The following is a 21001-nucleotide window of genomic DNA, read 5'->3' on the forward strand; positions in this document are numbered from 1 at the left end:
AACAAAAAAAAAAAAGTTGTCAGAAGCTAGAACACTTTCACAGTGTACAATAAATGTGTTTTCCTCTGTGAGACCATTAGATAGAGTTCCCTTTCTTGACAGGAAGTGATAGAAAATCCCCTGAACAGGGACAAAGACCGCAACAGAAACTTGACATATGAGGCAGAATCAAAAGTTTAGGCTGGGCTTTATGTAAAGTTGTAACTATGGCACAAGTCATGTCAGAGTTGTCACAAAGTTGTCACAAAGAGAAAAATGAAGCCAGGTAGAAGGAAAATAAATAGTGAAGTCCAGAAGGCAGGCCACAATTGTAACCAGAATGGCAGACATGAGTACAGACCAGACAAACTTTCTTTTCTTAATCAGGCACTATTCCAGTGCTCCAAACAGAATGTACTGTATGTTTGCCATGTGAGGAAGACACAAGTAACAATCCCACTCATGGGAGCAGGGGACTGGCTGCTGCCCAGAAGATGTAAGACACTTTTTCCCGCCATCATTAAATTGACATGCACGGCAGATATATTTTTCTTGCCACATACAAACGTGGCTGTTGCTATTTCTAAGATTATTATTGGGGATGTTTGATTCAGGTAATCGATTTGATTACTATTGGTAGATTCAGGAATTACTACCACCATGTAAAGGGATACTAGCCAATTTACATGTGGCGTTTTGTTTTGTCCTTCTCTAAACCAAGACAGCTGATATTTGTACCATGTTGAACATTTATCTTTTAAAAGCAAGCTAACTATGCCAGTGACTAGTATGCAGCTGCATAGAAAGGTACATACAATCCAAATTAAACTTTTATTACCACAGTACATAAACCTTTAAACATATCAGTGGCTATCACAGTGGTAATAAGACATTTGTTATTTTGATACAATTGAAACTGTCACCGTTCTGCTAGTAATTTAATTTCTTACCATAATCTTCCTGTGCATTACTCAAGGAGGACCCTCCTGCTTGTCGTGGGATTGAATGGTCTTCTAGCTTTCGTAAAATCTCTTCCTGTTTTTCATCGGGACCAGATTCTCGTTTGCGGCTGACAAAGTGAGCATATAGCTCTGTTTGTGTTATCAAGAAGTTCAGTTTTCTCTGCTGCCTTTTAGCCTGGTTGTATAACAAAAAGGAAAAGTCCTTCAAATAAACAGACTGTATGAAAAATGTACAAAGTGTAGAAAATGATCGCAGTAAGAGTGAAATGTGGAATCCCCAAGGAGTCAAAAACACTGCAGTTGATAAACTATTTCAGCCAATGTTCTATAATTGCTTTCTGTTGCTCCATCCTGGCACTCTAATCTCTGGTGGATTCCTGGTAGCAACCTGATTGTTTGGATAATGAAAAGTGAAAAATTGGATTTGTGTACTCGCCCCCAAAAAATATTTTCCTTGGAGTCCACTGAAGTTTTTAAAAGGGTAAGTTCACTAAATGTAAAAAAAATTTACTTAACTAACTCACAGCACTCAACCCCCACCCCACCTGGTCCCCTGCAGCCTGTAATGATCATAATGCTTGTGAATGGGGAGCGCTCATTGGTCAGCATGGTCACATGACTAGAGCAAGTGCTGAGGCAATGCTAGTGGATCTGGCTCTGGAAAGGGACCTGCATCTAACAATTGCCAGAACTTATGTTGGAAAGCGCCTTATGCAAAACCTTAGTACCCCCTCCCTTCAACATCCAGTCTAGCAGGGTTCGGCTGCAGTACACTAAAAGCCGGGCTAAGGACATTAGGCCAATTAGGTGCCTATGAGAGGTGAAACCTCAAGCAGTGGTATAGTGAAAAGTCTTAATTGAAGAAAAAAAAAAAGAAAGCAGTGCCAGCAAAATAATAGGTTAGTCAGGAGCAGAGCTGAAGAAAACACGTCCATCCTCCTAGAACACAAGTCCTCCTGTAGGAAGCAGTATTTCAGCTGTGGTATGGAAAACTGGAACACACAGACTCGTGGCCACTGGGCAGACTAATCTTGGCAGATATACATTCACTGAGTGTTGTAGCCAGCAGCTCCGTCCACAGTATATTTCTGCATTAAGATTAAAGGAGAACTATGAGGAGAGTGATTTTCACTCAACCTCATAGTTCGAGCCGACCCTTGACAATGAAACTGTCACACGTCGGCTCTATAGATCGGGAATTGAATGAACACATACTGTCGCTCGCTCACTTTCCGATCATCTCCCCGCAGAGAGAGGTGACCGTCAGTCACCGCTCCCGTAGGGATTGCCCCCTCTCCGATCCTCCAGCACTGACTGGTGGAATGGGCAGGGGAGGGGGCAAGCACAGCTGGCTCTGCCCCTAGATAGGCAGAGCCAGCTGTCACTCACGCAGCTGGGTGGAGCTTGACAGCATTGTCGGAAATCCGTCCCGGCTGCAGCGCCCTTGGTATATAGCGAGCTGTAGCTTGCTATATACTGAGCTTTGGGTCACGGGAAGAGGTTAGTACATGTCCTCCCGTGACCCTTAAGAGAACTGTGGGATAAAAAGGTTACCCCATAGTTCTCTTTTAAATAAAATCAATTACTTATTCCTTTACCTCTCTCATTTCCTCATCCAATTTGCGCTGTTCAAGGGCTTCTTTTTCTGCCCGTTTACGATGTTCTTTTTCCACCTTGTCATATTTTTTCCAGTATAGCGACATTTCCTTTGTTAACCTGCGCGCTCTAGGAAGCGTTTCCTTGCAGTTCTTCTGTGCTTGGATAGCAGCTCTGCGCACCTCCCGCATGCATTGATGTGCCAGCTGACAGAAAAAAATATGTATATTTATACACAGTATGTGCAAGTAGCCAGCAACTGTGCTAACCAAGAGGAAATGCACCGAATGCACAATACAGCCAAACTACAAGACAATTTAAACAATGCACCAGATCAACTCCTCCCATCCCAATTTCTTCATACAAAAGGCATCTAATAATAATAATAATAATGATGATGAAAAACATACTAACATTTCAAAACTATTTCCACATAATGATGCAGTAATAAAAGGTTACCTTTTTGCTGTTTGTTAAGAGCAAGTTGCGAGCTGAGACTTTTTGTTTGTAGGCCTAAAAGAATTGAAAATGTTTATTATAAAGGTTTATAATACAACAAAAATACCTGGACAACTGATTTTCACATTCCTCTGTATGTTACAGAAGCTAACATTTTAAGAATGTTTTCACAAAGTAGTTAAAGGAGAACTATGAGGCGAGTGAAAATCACTCAGCCTCATAGTTCTAGCCGACCTGTGACAATGAAACTGTCACACATCGGCTCAATAGATCGGAAGTGAGCGAACACATAGCGTTGCTTGCTCACTTCTCGATCCTGTCCCTGCAGAGAGCCGTGACTGTCACTCACGGCTCCCTGCAGGCATTCACCCCTCCCCTGTCCGATCCTCCAGCGCTGACTGGTGGAACGGACAGGTGAGGGGGCGGGTGCAGCTGGCTCTGCCTCTAGATAGGCAGAGCCAGCTGTCACTCACGCAGCTGGGTGGATCCAGACAGTAATGTCTGGATCTGCCCCGGCTGCGACGCTCTCAGTATTCCTCGAGCTGTAGCTCGCGGTATACTGAGCTTTGGGTGATGGGAGGATGCTAGTTTGTGTTCTCCCGTTACCCTTAGGAGAACTATGGGGAAAAGCCCTGACCCCATAGTTCTCCTTTAACCTACTTTTTTTACATCTTTGAAATCAATATATGCAAGACGTGTCCTCAATATTTTTAAGATAAAATTGCTGAATTGCAGGCAACCCAAGTACTTGTGTTAATCTTTAAATTGATCCCTATAGAGATCAGATCCTAGGCCCATGTAATAAGGATGTCAGCTTCTTCCTGAAATAAGAATGACAAGGGGCAGGGATAAACTTGAGTTGGATAGTGTACAGGATAGGCCCAGGATTGAAGGGATACAAAGAAGACCCCCTCTTTTTCCATTATGGCCCATTAACAGATATTTTCTATGATGGAATTGTCCACCTAATGGTCTGCTCCATGTAACCTTAGAAATAATGGCATTCATCCTGCAGGGAACATCAGGGCTGGATGTCTGGCCATTTATGACAAACACAATGGATAAGATTTCAGGTCAACAGTAGTATAGTTGGGCCGCAGTGTTAAAATCGGGAGCCAGGCAAACAGCTATGTAGATGAAAACAATTGAAGGGACCTGTTGTATCTGCCAAAGGATTTGTGTTTGTCCATTCAGCCTTGAGATTTACACAGCTCTACCACACAGCACTTCTGCCTGACAGGGCAGAATACCTACATTGTCTCCGATTCCACTAAGTAACACATACAGGTCTTGTCCCTCTCTTGGCCAGTGACTGGACAGTGAGAGAAAAATGCAAGAGTCTGATGAGCTACATTCCCTGTCACTCTGCTCTCTTCTCCCATTACCGTGTTCTTTGTTAACACATGAACACTGCAGCACAACTGACTGGCTCTGCTGCACAGGGGTTGCACGCCAAGTTTAAGGATAGACTAATACGGAGCTGCACTGATTTGTGCCTTTGTGTCTGGAGTTCAGTATTAAAAGGTCTGACAGTATTCCCTCACTTCCAGGTACATGGGAGCTTAAAAATGACATAATGCAGGACAAGTATCTGATTGGCTACCAGAATTTAGGCACCCTATCTACCTTTGGCAATTCTTTCTTCACAATAGTGAGCCAGACTTTTCTGCGACGTGCATTGAGCTGCTCTAATGTCAAGTGCTTCTTCTTCCCCATGGGAGTTGGAGCATCATGGGAGAACTTTGCAAACAGTTTAGCATGGTGGTGCCTATGAGGAGACTCATCATCAGAGAGATCATCTTCACGCCGTCTTCGTTTCTTCACTTTTTTAAGTTTGGCTTTGGGATGCAAAGAGGAACATGATTATTTTTAACATTGTGGAGTTATAGTTAAATTAAATTATAAAGCAAATACTAGTTTTTGCAGTCATTTAAAATGTATCCACTAGCTAACCACCCTCCAGGAGCACATTTGAGCCCAGACAGCAATCTTTATTACTAAGCCCAGTTCTGCACTGTTCAACTTTAGCCGTAAATCAGTGATTAACTGTTCTACCTTCACCAAGTCCTGCCGTGATTGACGTTATTATAGATATCCCTCCTCATCAACAGTGAGCATGGAGCCGGCTTCCCAGCCAATCAAGAAGCCAGGGGGCGGGCAATAACTCGCCCCCCGGCTTCCTGATTGGCCGGGAAGCCAGCTCCATGCTCTCTCATCACCAGCTGAGCACGGAGATGGCTTCCTGGCCAATCAGGAAGCCGGGCAGCGCAGGAAGCCGGGCGGTGAGTCATTAGAAGCCACCCGGCTTCCTTAATGGGACCGGTATCGGAGAGTAATGGAAAAAAACATATCGGTACTCAATACCGAAATCGGTGCATCCATACAATTTGGTAAGGCTGTCCCTAAATAAATTGTCCATGACTACACCTGTGGTGCTTCTTGTCAATAAAGTTAGAACTAAAATAATAACCTTTTCTTTCAACCTGCTGGTATAGGATGACATTTCATGCTTATTTGATTTCATACACTCACCCTTAAATTTCTTTTCATCTTTGATTTTTTTCTTTTTTGGCCCTATGAGATGACGCTGCTGTTCATAGAATGGATCATGGGTGGACAGGAGGCCTGCACTGTAATACTGATACTGCTGCAGCTGCACCACAAAAGAAGATTAGGACAACACGGTAAATGACAGACATGGGTAGCATTATGAGGCTAAAAGTTCAGAAGAAAGCAACTAATAAATAGATCAGGATGGGAAACTCTAAGACAACATAAAGAGCTGGAGGCATGACAACCATAGGCTCGCATAATTCTATTACTAAGGTTTTAGTAGAAAGGATTGCGCTCTTGAAGGTACCTCTTTGTCTTTGTGATATTTGTTCTGGTGAAGCTTTTTGTATTTGTGAATCCTCAACATGTTGTAAAGCTCCTCTTTAGAAAGAGTGTAGTCATCCTCTTCGTCATCACTCATTGACTCTGAATCACTGGTATCGTCACTTAGCAGAATACTCTGAAACAAACACATCAGGATGACTTCAAAGTCACAGAACTCTAAAAATTGGAATTTTTTGCATCGCTGTAGTCAAGATACCTCTTATAAAAATCAATAATATAAAAGGCACCGATCAAAGCACCCACTGATACATAAACTGGGTACCGTTTATGTTCCATCCAAATGTACTTTTAGGTCATCTTTGGTGTTCAAATAATGCATCAGATAGTAAACCATAAAAAGTGCAGTGTGCGTCCAAATGTGTGTGATTATTCACTGTTACCTTAGCCAAACATCTCACTATTTTGTTAAAAATCATTTTTTTCTTTTTTTGTCCTATACTTGCATTGCTTTCTGTGGGTGTATATCTAGAATGAGAGCAGACGCTGCAATGCTGCTAATATGTACAACATATTGGCAATTACTAAAGGCTCTGTAAGAGTAGGAGGGGCTGCATGGGGCTCCATACATCTAGAGAAGAACCCTAGCACTGGTATAAATTCAAATGTACTGCGCTTTACTGTGATTTGTGTCTTTATTTTGACATGTTTATATGGCCCCTAGCACTGTTAGTTTACATACAAGGGTCTCATTGCAAATCAAGTCAGTCTCGGTTTAACTTAACTGCAAATAATTTGAAGTAATGCTTTACTCTTTCTTTTGCTAATTAGCAATATTAGACAATCATCTGCATCGCTTAAAGTGACACTAAACTCAGGAGTTCAATCTTAAAAATGTATTCAGGTACCCTAACTTTTAACAAATGTACTTTATTTGTGTATCACTCGGCTGTAGATCTTCAAATCATCTCTGAATTGGTGCTGACACTGTCCTTCCTTCTGGAGGGTGGCTACTTTTGTTCCCCGTGGTCCCTGTGTGTGTTGTAAAGTAGTCACCACTCCAAGCTCACTCCCGTGATACACTATAACTTCAATACAAATTAGTAAACTAAACATGAGATTGTAGTCCATCACAGGAGCGAGCTTGGAGTGGTGACTACTTTATAACACACACAGGGACCATGGGGAACAAAAGTAGCCACCCTCCAGAAGGAAGGACAGTGTCGGCACTAATTCAGAGATGATTTGAGGATCTACAGCCGAGTGATTCACAAATAAGATACATTTTTGTTAATAGTTAAGGTACTTGAATACATCTTAAATATTTAACTCATGAGTTTAATGTCACTTTAAAGAGGATCTGAACCCCAAAACAACATTTTTATATATTGCAGCTTACCAATTCTTAGATGGGATGGCTGCATTAGTTTTTTAAGGCTATATAGACTTCCTGCAAGTACAGAAAAAGACCTATTGATTCTGATAGTGTCCTTTTAACTTCCTGTGTGCTGAACACATATCTCAAACAATTTTAACAACTTTCCTAGCCATCATGTAATGAAGATGAAGAAAAGGAGGAGGACTTTGCAGTGTAAGTCAGTGGAGGGGATCCAATGGTGACCATGCTATTCCTCCGTAGATACAGCACAGTGAGTAAGTGTTGACATTCTAGGACAGGAAATGTGGTCTAAAAAAACGAATGCAGTCACAACATCACTAAGACTGGTAAGCTGCAATATATTACATTATTGTTGTGTGATTTAGATATACCTTAAAAAGCATTAAGGAATGCATCAAAAGACCTCATACAATTTCTACCTGAGCAGGATTCTCTTCCCACTACTGATGGCTTGTTTTTATATTCTATTGATATCCCCGTTATAAACTGTACCGCACTATAGATCATATTTAACTACGGTATATTTAGGGTAATATACTCAAGTTAATATACGTATGATGCTGATGGCAATAAACCCAGGTAACTGGTAATACCCGCACATATGTAATATACCACCAGTCATGCTTCCTTCTTATCCAGGAATGGTAACAATAAGAACGTCCAGCCAATACGTCAGACAATTTATAATGTTAATGTTCTGAGTGTGATATGCAGAGGAAGTTAAAGTAAATCAGTGAACTAATAAATATTTAGCCGAGAGGGAAGTCTTATCTGCGACTACACTAAAGTACCTAGACGGGCCATAGTCCAAACTAGCCACAAATCCAAACCTGATGCTGAACTACATCTGAAAATTTAATTGGCATACTTAACTACATTCTGAGTCTCCAGCATGGAATATGTATGCAGTAAATAATCTTAGAACTTTATGCATCAGTGAGCTTGGCTTAGAATGATAACTGCCATAAGAGAAATACCGTATATACTCGAGTATAAGCCGTCCCGAATATAAGCCGAGGTACAGTTGTCAGTAACCCTTCTTTTTGTGTTTCTTGCAGGTTCTATGGTCCTTTCTGGCTGAGCAACACAACATAAAAATGCAAAAAAATACAATGCTCAGGGTTTTTTTTTATAGGTGTCATTAAGGTCACATGATCAGGAACCAGGCTCCAACTCTCCTCCTGGCCGCTCTGTAGCTGCAGGAGAGAGAGGGAGCGCTGACAGATGTGATCAGAGCCGCCGCGGCCATCTTGCGCCCCCCCCAAACGCTCCGCTCCGCTGGCGCCGTCAAGCAGTTGCTTGACCTGCCTATATGGCAGCGCCGGGCCTGGTTGCCAGTAATCAGTAGAAACCAGAGCATAGTCAGAGGCAGCACAGTATGATAGCTGGGAGCATGTACCTTGGCATTCTCACAGCAGTCAAATGCGGAACATAGATAAACATTCTCTTGGCTTAGGTACTGTGCCTGACAATGTTAATCTACAAAATGAGGAAGCTAGCTGGTTAAGGGAATCTTGCCATAGAAGAGAGATCTAATTTGATGAAGTGAAGTCACATCATTACTCACCTTTAACCACTTTCGGCTTTTCTTTAACTTTGAAAAGTTATACAAATTTCCGCGCTCAAATTTTGGCTCTAAAGGGAGAAAACATTATTGTAAGCTCCTCTGTGATAATAATAATAAAAAATAAGAACAACAATAATAATAAGAAGAAATAAGAATAAGAGCAACAATTGAAATAATAGTCTTCTAGGTGACCACTGACATTTTAGGCACATGGTTTTCTTTTTCTAAACATTTATTGTTTTTTAACAAGTGACTGAAAGAATGCAGAAAAGTGCCTTATTTTTATATTCAGAATAAAGAGACAAAAATTTTTATGAAAACCTAACCACAATAACCACTATTAGTTGCAAGTTGTACTGTGACTGCAATTTTTAACAGCCAGCTCATACCGAAGGGGATACACACAATTTCATTCACTTTTTAGAGTGATGACTGTTCACGGAGTGCACTAGTGAAAATATGGCGTGATTAAAATGCAGAATATGGAATGGAGTTCACAACTGGATGCATAAAGGAGTTACAACTTTTACAAACCTGTTTGTAGGACTCCATTGAGCGAGTGAACAGGAGGCAGTCCTGGATTACCATCTCCTGACAGCTCTCCAAGCAGAGGTGACATGGGCTCCTCCTTCACCTGCATGGAAGGATCCTCAGACTCGGTAAGCAGGGGGGTCTCATCCAAGCCATCCTCACTCTCATCACTGAATATGGTGGAAGCATGTTAGGTGAAAGAAAGATCCAGAACATGATACAAAATGAGCATTGCCTGACTAGATTTCCTGGTTTTCCGATTACGGTGTAAAATATCCAGCAATTTACAATCATTCTAAACTGTTATAAACATTTGGTTTCACTATTCAGGGCCTGTGTCGATGAGCTTTGGGTTTGTGTCGATGGCATTAGTGTGACATGCATTTCAGATTGTTCTGAGATCATTCAGGATTCACTGACAGGTACACGTGACCTGCAGTTGTCCTCCTTCTAACTTGCATGTGTCCTGCTTAAAGTAGGTCTTGCATTCCCATAGATTGTATAGCAATGTAAAACTCACCTAAAGGCTCATTGCACATGGACACTTGGGGCAGCACAACATAACTTTCAGGCGCATTTCACCTGCTAGCGGCCACAGGTGCTGTGTACAAAAGCCCATACAAATCAATGGTTGTATGTGATTGTCCACAGGTATATATGCCAGTACTTGTGTAACCACACACATGCACACGGATGTACAACCAAGAAGGATACAGGCCCTTAAATATTGCAGCTTGGTAACAAACAGTGAGGGGGATTTATCAAAACTGTAGCAGAGAAAATCTAGAGCAGCTGTGCTTGGCAACCAATCAGCTTCTCTCTTTCATTTTCAAATCTTAACTGAACAAACTGAAGAGAGAAGCTGATTGGTTACCATGGGCAACTGCTCCAGATTCTGTCTGCTCCAGTTTTGATAAATTCCCCTCATTGTATTTCTTTGTTTCCACTACTCTGTGTGAACTAAAAACTGTTGAAATGATTTAACTGCAACAATTCCTAATTTCCATGAAAGATAGCTTATTTTGTATGGGACGGCCAGGTTGGAAACCTTTGGCAGTGTCTGGATTGTTTCCATGCTGTAAGGGCAGGCTTTGGACAGAGGAGAGGCTTAGTTTTTGCTCCGATATAGGCTACTGCACTTTTGTAGTTGATGTCATTTGTAAATGACCAACTTTAGGTTCTTTCTTACAGCCAAGAATAATCAAACGCATAATTATATTCTGACATATCTAGTTTGCATTAATTGCAGGTACAGTTTTAAGCTGATCTCCAAGCAAACATTATACATAAAACAGTATATTCAACACTGAAATATATAACGGGAAGCTGCCACAAAGCTTTACTTTACTTGAAAAGTCTTGGGTCGCCCACTGGGCAGCATAGCTAGCTTTGGTATCCTTTGCTTTGCTCCAGTGGAATTAAAGAAGAGTTTGGTCTCTGAACCATTCCCAGCATGTTGCCTGCACAGTAAGTTCATCGCTCTGTTTTTTTCATGCTACCAAAAGGCTCTCACTATCAGACTAACAGCACTGTGCAATGTCATAGAGTCTGACTGGTTAACAGTACTACCTCTCCCTCTTCAAGTCTGAGTACTGCTATGGAGGGGATTAATGGAAGCTAATAAAGACAGATCTAGATAATAAGGCTCCATTCACACCTATATTTTATGTGCGATTAGGGATTCCTGCATCAGGAACTTGCAATTTCCTGCAGCAGGAACTCTTAATCTGCTGTTTACAAGTGGAAGCTGTCATCCATTCAAGTTAATGATCGGGTGACAGCCGCTGCATTTGAAAGCTGCAGAATGATGTCACACCGCGTGTATTGATATGTAAGAGGATCACATGCGGTTAGGAATCAATCCCTAACCCTGGACGCATTGATCGTGCATCCAGGCATAGTGATTGCTTCCTAACCGCATGTAACCATATACCATACCATTACATGAGGTGTTCCGGCATTCAAAAGAAGCGGCTATCACAAGATTGTTAAGCTGCCACTTGTAAATGGCAGATTAGGGGTTCCTGCTGCAGGTGTGAATGAAGGCTTAGACTTTCTGTATATAAAATATATTCAAATATAATATAGGAGAACTATGAGGTGAGTGATTTCCACTCATCCTTAGTTAGAGCCGACGTGTGACATTGAAACTGTCACACATCGACTCTATAGATCGGGAAGTTGAACGAACACATACCGTCGCTCGCTCACTTTCCGATCATCTCCCTGCAGAGAGCGGTGACTGTCAGTCACCGCTGCCCACAGGGATTCCCCTCTCCCCTCTCCCCCAGCGCTGACAGGAGGAATGGATGGGGGAGAGGGCGGGCACAGGTGGCTCTGCCTCGAGCTAGCCAGAGCCCGCTGTCAATCAGCCAGCTGGGTGGATCTCGACAGTATTGTCGATATCCGTCCCGGCGGCGGCACTCTCAGTGTATAGCGGGCAGTAGCTCACTATATACTGAGCTTTGGGTCACAGGAGGATGTTAGTATATGTGCTTCTGTGACCCTAAAGAGAACTATGGGATAAAAAGTCACCCCATAGTTCTATTTTAATTCATATCTGATTTTTTTTTATATTTGTGGATTTCAGCATTACGTAGGTTTCCCTGGCAATACTCTATTTCAAATAAAATCGTTCCAATATGATTTACAACCAGTTCTAAACAGAATGTTCATTTAAATGTCACACAAAAGCAAACTAATTAAAAATTGCAAAATAATTATCTATAAGCAATTATTTGTATCCATTTTCATGAAGCAATTCAGTGAGGTTAAACAGAATTTCTTCACAAGCAGGTGAATACCTGGAGACGTTTCTATTAAATATAGCAGATGTTTGGCGAAGAAACTGGTCCAGTCGTAGGGAGCGCTCCAGATACTGGAGGTAGAGGGGCTTTGCAAGGTCTGTGGAACAGCCATCCTCTGTGGCTTCTAGCTCTGCGGCCATAGACTCAACCTCTCCTCATACAGAACGTGAGCCTCACAGAGCTCAAGGCTGTGGAAAAAAACAAACAAACGTTCTTACAGTAACAAAGTCAAATTCAGATATTTTATAATATAAAAAGACTTTAAAAATGTCCTCCCTCAGTACTGGTAAATATATAACAACTACCCTGTTTCCACGAAAATAAGACCAACCCCGAAAATAAGACCTAGTGCTATTTTGGGGAATTGCTAAAATATAAGTCCTACCCCGAAAATAAGACCTAGTTGTGACCATTCCCAGGGCCGGTGGTGGAATAAGGGGGAACATGAAGAGCCGCAGAGAGGCAGGAGAGACTCAGCGGTGCCAACAAAGCCAGCGCTAGAGGCAGCACCGGAGGGAGCGGAGCCGCATAAGCCGATACCTCCTCTGTAGCACCGGCTCCTGTCAGAGCCGGAGTGACACCAAATGCATTCCGCCTGTGAGGAATCTCTGGTGAGAACCGCACCCCGCACAGCCCTGGTGAGACCCGCACCCGCACAGCCCTGGTGAGACCCTTATGCAGCCCTGGTCAGACCTCGCACAGCCTCCTGAGATGCCGCACAGCCCTCGTGAGCAACACATGTATGCAGCTTTACATTATTCTGCATTGTATAATGTATTGCTGGGATTTGAAGTCCTCTCTAGCGTATAGTATTCTGCATTGCTGTACAATGTATTGCTGGGATTTGCAGTCCTCTCTAGCGTATAGTATTCTGCATTGCTGTACAATGTATTGCTGGGATTTGCAGTCCTCTCTAGCGTATAGTATTCTGCATTGCTGTACAATGTATTGCTGGGATTTGCAGTCCTCTCTAGCGTATAGTATTCTGCATTGCTGTACAATGTATTGCTGGGATTTGCAGTCCTCTCTAGCGTATAGTATTCTGCATTGCTGTACAATGTATTGCTGGGATTTGCAGTCCTCTCTAGCGTATAGTATTCTGCATTGCTGTACAATGTATTGCTGGGATTTGCAGTCCTCTCTAGCGTATAGTATTCTGCATTGCTGTACAATGTATTGCTGGGATTTGCAGTCCTCTCTAGCGTATAGTATTCTGCATTGCTGTACAATGTATTGCTGGGATTTGTAATCCTCTATACCTGGTGATATTCTGCATTACTATAGAATGTATTGCAAGGATTTGTAGTCCCTCTACAGCTTGGAGTCAGTGGCAGACCTACCAGAATCAGCGGTTGCAGCTGGAACTGGGCTCTGGTGCTCCAGCACTGTCCTAAAATCGTTGGTCTGTATTGTTTTAGAAAAACTGTCATGTGACACTACAAAAAGGTATCGGTAATTGGTTTTCGGCGAGTACTTGAGGTAAAGTATCGGTACTCGGTCTGGAAAAAATGGTACCGGTGCATCCCTACTTTAACCCCTTCATGACTGAGGCCCTTTTTTCATTTTTTGCACCCATGTTATATTCCAGTTGAAAGCAGCTGTAATCTTTGTAGTATATTCAGATGACATGAAGAAGAGGTCCACTTGTTTCTATACAGTTTGTAATGATGTACATACATGTGGGTAGCTATGATCTAGATATGCCGGCTCTGCATTCTACATAGTAATGCAGTGAAATGTTGTACTTTTCTGATTCTCTCTACACTACATAATATAAGTCAAACTGACAGAAAACAATATACATACTGCAGTCTAAAATGTGCAATACTCACAATTCTTCCAGGAGCCAGGCCATGTTTTTAGGATGCCTAGATGCATTTTGCATGTGTGGGGAAGCGGGTCCATAGCATTCACAGCCATGGCAAAATTTAACACGCGAGCGCCTGTGCAGGGAAATCGCACAGGCACTCGTGTACATTTTTGCTGCAGCTGTGAATGTTATGGACCTGCTTCCCCGCACATCCCCAATTGCCAGTTACATTTCTGGACCGGAGCAGTGGCTCTGAGCTTGGGCGTTCAGCCAACGTCCCCTCCGCGCCCCCAGAAGTGACGCGCGGGTGCAGATTTCTAACGGGCACAGTATTCAATCAGAAACCTGCAGCCCAGTACTAAACAGTCCACGAATCGGTACCAGTCTGCAGCCAAGAGGATGGGGACCTCTGTTCTAGATAATTGCCGGCTTTGTATTCTTCTTTTACTTTCCAGTCTTCTCACAGTGGCCATATTTACTAAGGGCAAATTATTATATCTCCCTTCACTTCCCTGAACTCTGATACAGGTGACTAGGACATGTGATCATGCACATCATCTCAGCGGAGGAAAATGTCTTTCCCTGAGATCTCATGAGATTACAGATGAGATTTCCCAGCAATGCTCTGCTGATGTAACTTTCCCAGGATGCAATGCTTGGGCACATTACATCATTTGTGCCAAAGAGGACCCGCAAGTGTATAAACTCTATGTGTTTAACGAATAAATGTAAGATGATTTCATATCAGCATGCAGAGCTGCATATTGTTATGATTTTTAGTGAAAGGCGGTAAAGGTCCACTAAGTCTGGGGCATGTGAAAGTCATTTAAAAACCTTAATCTCTCATTTATTTTCTTTTATGCTTTTTTTAAGGAGGGTTTTAAAAATCCTCTTGCTGGAATATACGTGTATTTTTAACTATAGGTTCGTCACTTGTGCAATATTTGCCTTCAGAATTAGATTTTCCCTTTACCACAAACTTTACACTCAGCAAGGTGTTCTTTTCTTTGAATCTCCTCCTTATACCCATCTTGGACAGGCAGATCATACTTGCGATCATCGCAAGCCAGCCCCTCAGAGGGGCGGGCTTCCGATGACTGCAATGCTGAACGGTCAGTGTGCGCACACCGGCCCGTTCGGCAGTGATCTCTCGATCATGTTAAAAACCAACCGAAAATCGTACGATTCTCTGCTGGTTTTCCAACGTGCTCGATATACAAGTCGTGCGACCGTACATTAGAAACGGTTTCACGCCTGCCATACACTGCACGATTCTTGTACGATCGCGGGATTTCCCGCGATTCTCGTACGAGAATCGTGCAGTGTATGGGCACCTTTACAACCATCGCAAGACTTTTGTCTTGCGAGGGTTGTAAGGTAATTTAAAAAACATACGATCTGCCCATCTTGGACAGGCAGATCGTACTTGCAATGATGACCGCAATGCTGAACGGGCAGTGTGCGCTTGCGCACACCTGCCCGTGCCGGATTTATCTTACGAACATGCCACACACCCGCCGACAATCGTACAACTCTCGGCGGGTTTTCGAACATGTTCCTAAGATAAAAGTCTTGCGATCTTACAGTAGCAGATGTTGCACGCCTTCCACACACCTTGCGATAATCGTACGATCGCGGGATTTCCCACGATTATCGTACGATTATCACAAGGTGTGTGGGCACCTTTAGAATGGGTCGCTCTCAGTGAGCTCAGTGAATTCAAGCGTGGTACCGTGGCACCTGTGCAATAAGTCCATCCGTGAAATTTCCTTGCTACTAAATATTCCACGGTCACCTGTCACTGGTATTATAACAAAGTGGAAGCAACTGGGAACAACAGCAACTCAGCCACAAAGTGGTAGGCCACATAAAATGACAGAGCGGGCTCAGCGCATGCTGAAGCGCACAGAGCGCAGAAGTCGCCAACTGTCTGCAGAGTCAATAGCTACAGACCTCCAAACTTCGTGTGGCCTTCAGATTGGCATAACAGTGTGTAGAGAGCTTCATGGAATGGGTTTCCATGGCCGAGCAGCTGCATCCAAGTCTTACATCAAGTGCAATGCAAAGCGTCGGATGCAGTGGTGTACAGCACGCCACCACTGGACTCTAGAAAAGTGGAGACGCGTTCTCTGGAGTGACGAATCACGTGTCTGAGTTTGCCGGTTGCCAGGAGAACGGTACTTGCCTGACTGCATTGTGCAAAGTGTAGAGTTTGGTGGAGGGGGGATTATGGTGTGCGGTTGTTTTTCAGGGGTTGGGCTTGGCCCCTTAGTTCCAGTGAAGGGAACTCTTAAGGCATCAGCATACCAAGACATTTTGGACAATTTCATGCTCCCAACTTTGTGGGAACAGTTTGGGGATGGCCCCTTCCTGGTTCCAACATGACTGTGCATCAGTGCACAAAGCAAGGCCCATAAAGACATGGATGAGCGAGTTTGGGGTGGAGGAACTTGACTGGCTTGCACAGAGTCCTGACCTAAACCCCATAGAACACCTTTGGGATGATTTTGAGCGGAGACTCCGAGCCCGGCCTTCTCCTCCAACATCAGTACCTGACCTCACAAATGTGCTTCTGGAAGAATGGTCAAACATTCCCATAGACACACTCCTAAACCTTGTGGACTCCTTCCCAGAAGAGTTGAAGCTGTTATAGCTGCAAAGGGTGGGCCAACCCAATATTGAACCCTACGGACTAAGACTGGGATGCCATTAAAGTTCGTGTGTGTGTAAAGGCAGGCGTCCCAATACTTTTGGCAATATAGTGTATCTGGATATGTGGCTAAATTCAGTAGGGGAGTCAGATGTGGGCAGCAGTTGCATGCCACATTATGAGGATTAGGAAGGATCAGTATAGTTCAGACAATGTGAAACTATTAGTCCTTTCTTTTGTTAGGTGATGTTTACACTGAAATGTAATCCTAAATTTAGAAGAGAACAAAGCCAAACATTTTTTTGGCTTTAGTCCATTTTTGGGTCAAAAGACTATATTTGGCTACCGTCCACTATTTGCTGAAACCCGCTGCCTGATTGATTTGTTAAAACTATACGTTCAGCAAAATGAATGTCAAAATCGGAACAAACCCGAAAATAAAAATGTAAGGCCGAAACCGAAATATTTTTTTTTGCTAACCTTTTTTTTAAAATATTGTATTTTTATTTGTTTATTAAATATTTTTATTTTTTACTTTACTGTTGGGGGCTTCGGGAAATATTAGGGGTCTAAACAGATCCCTGATATTTCCCTTTTAAAATAGAAAAAGAGATTGAAAATACAGAGCCCTCAATCTCTTTTTCTGCAGCCCCTGTTATGAATGAACAGGAATTCTCTATACTGAGTGTTCCTGTCCATTCATAACTTGTGGACATAGTGTGTTTACTATAACCACAATTATGAATGAACAGGAGGTGATGTAGATCACTTCCCATTCATTCATAACTGAGGACACAGTAAACATACTCTGTCCTCAATTATTTATACTCAGTGATCACTGCTTGTACCCGCTCTCCAACTTGACTGGCTATCACAGGAGGCTGAGCTACTACTGAGTGCTGATAAACCTATTAAGTCTGAGGTTAGGTCCACCTTTATGTACTTACTGGCCTCACATTTAAACACATTAGACTCTTGGTAAATCTTGTTGTCAAGGTGCACTACCGTAAGGCTTAGATCACAGTCAGTAGACTTTGCTGCAGGCTTAATGTGGCCATACACTTTACAACCCTCGCAAGACTTTTGTCTTGCGAGAGTTGTAAAGTAATTAAAAAAAAACGTACGATCTGCCTATCTTGGACATGCAGATCGTACTTGCGATCATCTGAAGCCCGCCCCCCTGAGGGGCGGGCTTCCGATGACTGCAATGCTGAACAGGCAGTGTGCGCACACCGGCCCGTTCGGCAGTTTTCAAACAAGCAGGCCACTAATTCGCCGACAATCGTACGATTCCCGGCGGGTGTTCCAGCCTGCTTGTTCGACGGAAGATGTGCGACCATACAGTAGAGACGGTTGCACGCCTTCCATACACTGTGCGATTATCGTACGATTGCTGGATTTCCAGCGATTCTCGTACGATAATCGTACAGTGTATGGGCACCTTTACAGACCACACTGCCACCTCCTGCATGCCTGTTTTTTTTTTCCTTGGATCCCGGGGGAATTCTGCAATACAGCACACCTCAGGCAAGCGGTGCTATTTGCAAAACACGACCACTGCAGCCAATGGGACTGCACCACGCACCGTCTAATTCACTGCAATGGTTGTGTTTGGCAACCAGCACTGCCTGTCAAACCTGCTGTATGAACTTTACCGCGGCATATGTACAGATATGAGTGAGTGCCACTTTAGGTGTGGGGGGTAAGAACATGAATCACCCGCCTCTTGTTTTACTGTGCCTTAGCCACCCATGTGACGCTGCTCCTCACAGGAACAACGTATATTTGTGAAACACTCTGTGGTCTGGCATCAATACATTGTACTGGGCGTTCCCTGCGAGTGCTTGGCTAGAGGACTTCTACATAAACATTCGCTTCAAGTCATTCTCAAGTCCAAGTTACTTTATACCTAAAATTTAACTGAAGCAGTGGCATGGAATTCCTATTGCCGACGCCCATGACATGCAGTTTCGGGCGCCGGGCGAGTCGTTTTTTTTGTACATTTAGCCTGGCATCGGACAAGCAGAGCTAATTGTACAGTGTGGACACGCCGCTCATTTTCATACAAGTGATCTGAACAGATCACTTGTATGAAACGAGCAGCGATCTTGTCTGGGCAAATTGCAGGCACTCATTGGTTAGGTGACCGCGTTGACCAATGAGAAGCGCTATTTAGCACAGTCAAATACGGTTTTGATTAGAGATGTACTTGTACTCGCCCAAATGTTCCAATACCGGAACTTACAGTCAGATGATTTCCTCTGACCAGCAGTACCGTAGGTGGAACAGGAAGCCAGCTTCCCGTGCAATCAGGAACCAGGGCGGCGAGTAATGACCCGCCTCCCAGTTTCCCGATTGTCCGGGAAGCCGGCTCGATGCCGATTGGCTCGGAAGCCAGTGTTCTATCGAAAGTTCCAACTTATCGAGTTCTCCAACTGCCTGACTTCCGGTTTAGTTTGAACTAAGAGGTTTGGCCAAGAAAGCTCTTCAGCACGAGCGCCAGACGCGGCATTGCCCTATACACATACACCACAGCAATGAAGTTTTAAAATGAACTAGGATCACACTAATCCAACACGTTATTAATCTCAGGTGCCCACTCAATATGGCCACCGCTTGAGTGGGGCACCTGAGATTAATAACGTGCTGGATTACTGTGATCCTAGTTCATTTTATTACTTCATGCTGTGGTGTATGCGTATAGGGCAATGCAGCAGCTTGCGCCCGTGCAGAAGAGCTTTCCTGGCCAAACTTCTTCGTTCCAACGAAACCGGAAGTCAGGCAGTTGGAGAACTCGATAAGTTGGAACTTTTGATAGAACACCAGTTTCCCAGCCAATCACAATCAAGCCGGCCAGCCTAACAACATGGAGCCGGCTTCCCTGGCAATCAGGAAACCGGGTGGCATGTCATTACCTGCTGCCCAGCAAGCCGCCTCCATGCCAACAGAAGCACCAGTACGCAGTATCAGCGAGTACCGAAAGCAAAAAACGGTACTCGTACTTGATACCGAAAAAATGGTATTGGTGCATCCCTAGCTTTGATTAAAACAATGTTTTAGTGTTGAGACAAATTGATTGTCATGAGGGATAAGTAGATCGGGCCCCCCCTTTAGCCCTTGGACAAGTAGTTTTTTTTTTACATTTTACACCCCTGCTGAAGCTAGAAGTCTGGACAGAGGTAAGGACATCTGTCAGGTTTTATTATGTTCTCTGCCCCGTTAGGATTTATCCTCAGTTTGTCTTGGTGACTTATCACTGAAAAAAACCCCAAATTTAGGGTTGTCACCAGAAGAGGAATAGAGTGGAAATCTTACAATGGGGAGACTAGTTTGGGTGACCCTGCTGACCACTAAGGAATTGCTCACTTCCTGTTGTGGCCATCAGACAGGAAGTGAAATCTCCCTAATAGGACACAAATGGGGGGGGGGGGGGGGTTTATAAAAATGTATTTTTTACTTTATTTACATCGTCGGTTGTCATGTGACCTCTACTAGAACAATCTCCTTTTATTTCCTGTCCCTTTAATGTATATACAGAGAAGTGGACAGTCCCGGATTATACATGCTGAGAAATGTGTGTAGACATCATCCTCTGGATTCCTTTTTTGCACTGTTAAGGTGAAGTGTGATGTAACCGGCGGCGTGCAACACACAATGAATGCCCCCTCCCGTGTGGCCCTGCTTCTCCTCCCACTCGGCCCCCCTTTCCAGGTGCTGTGTCACACGGTCCCCTTTACCCCCTCAAACACCGCGGCCTACAACGACGAAACCCGAATCGTCCTTCCTCTCTCAGCTTCCTCGCCCTGATCAGGGCCCGTGTGACGCAGCGCGTTTTGTATGCGGCAGCTGCTTCCATTACATGGCTTTAGGAGCCATTTCGGCTCCTCCCGCTCCCCCCAAGGCCTCACCTCAGGTCTCCTCCCCCGGCGCCGGTTCGGGCCGCTGGATGTCGGGGCTTGCTCGGAGCGAGCCCGGCCTGCTTAGCTCCTGCAGACAGCGGCCACTCTCCTTCTCTGAGCGAGCAGAGAGACAGGGAGCCATGGCGGGGGGGAGCGGCGCCATTACCCAGGCAAAAGTAATCGAGCTACATCTTTCCTCCTCTGTCTCTCCCGATATCCAGCGGCTGTACAGAGACCGGCTGACTACAGCAAAGTAGGGTGGAGGCCGGAATATATAGGACCGTGGTTTTATTTCTGCCGTAAGACGACGTTTCACAACATTTTCGAAGGGGTATGTATCGACAAGCTAGGCATCTCGATTGAGCGAGCCTGTCCTGTGCAGAGGAGATGGCTGCACGGCTGAGGTGACGTCACTCTAGGGAAAAAGGAAATCTCGGGGAATAGTCACGAGACTTCTCGGGGAAGTGACGTAGCACGTTCACCTCGGCAATTGAGCAGATGGAAAAG

At 43.9% G+C, this 21001-nt stretch overlaps 1 protein-coding gene across 2 annotated transcripts in view; it reads right to left on the minus strand.

Annotated features, from left to right (window-relative positions):
• The window catches only part of INO80 (INO80 complex subunit), a 74969-nt gene extending 54286 nt beyond the window's left edge, over positions 1-20683 (minus strand). For both annotated transcript variants that reach the window (XM_018566046.1, XM_018566045.1), the window contains exons 1-10: positions 20504-20683; positions 12133-12323; positions 9332-9498; positions 8798-8865; positions 5857-6009; positions 5529-5649; positions 4623-4834; positions 2997-3050; positions 2540-2743; positions 930-1116 (exon numbers count right to left, since the gene is read on the minus strand). In XM_018566046.1, coding sequence (XP_018421548.1) covers positions 930-1116; positions 2540-2743; positions 2997-3050; positions 4623-4834; positions 5529-5649; positions 5857-6009; positions 8798-8865; positions 9332-9498; positions 12133-12275 — 1309 coding nt within the window. In that variant the 5' untranslated portion in view covers positions 12276-12323; positions 20504-20683. The remainder of the gene's footprint in view (positions 1-929; positions 1117-2539; positions 2744-2996; positions 3051-4622; positions 4835-5528; positions 5650-5856; positions 6010-8797; positions 8866-9331; positions 9499-12132; positions 12324-20503) is intronic.
• Positions 20684-21001: the final 318 nt, after the last annotated feature.

The sequence above is a fragment of the Nanorana parkeri genome, unplaced genomic scaffold (genome assembly GCF_000935625.1).
Source record: "Nanorana parkeri isolate BGI_ZX_2015 unplaced genomic scaffold, ASM93562v1 scaffold910, whole genome shotgun sequence".
NCBI classification, from domain to species: Eukaryota; Metazoa; Chordata; class Amphibia; order Anura; family Dicroglossidae; genus Nanorana; species Nanorana parkeri.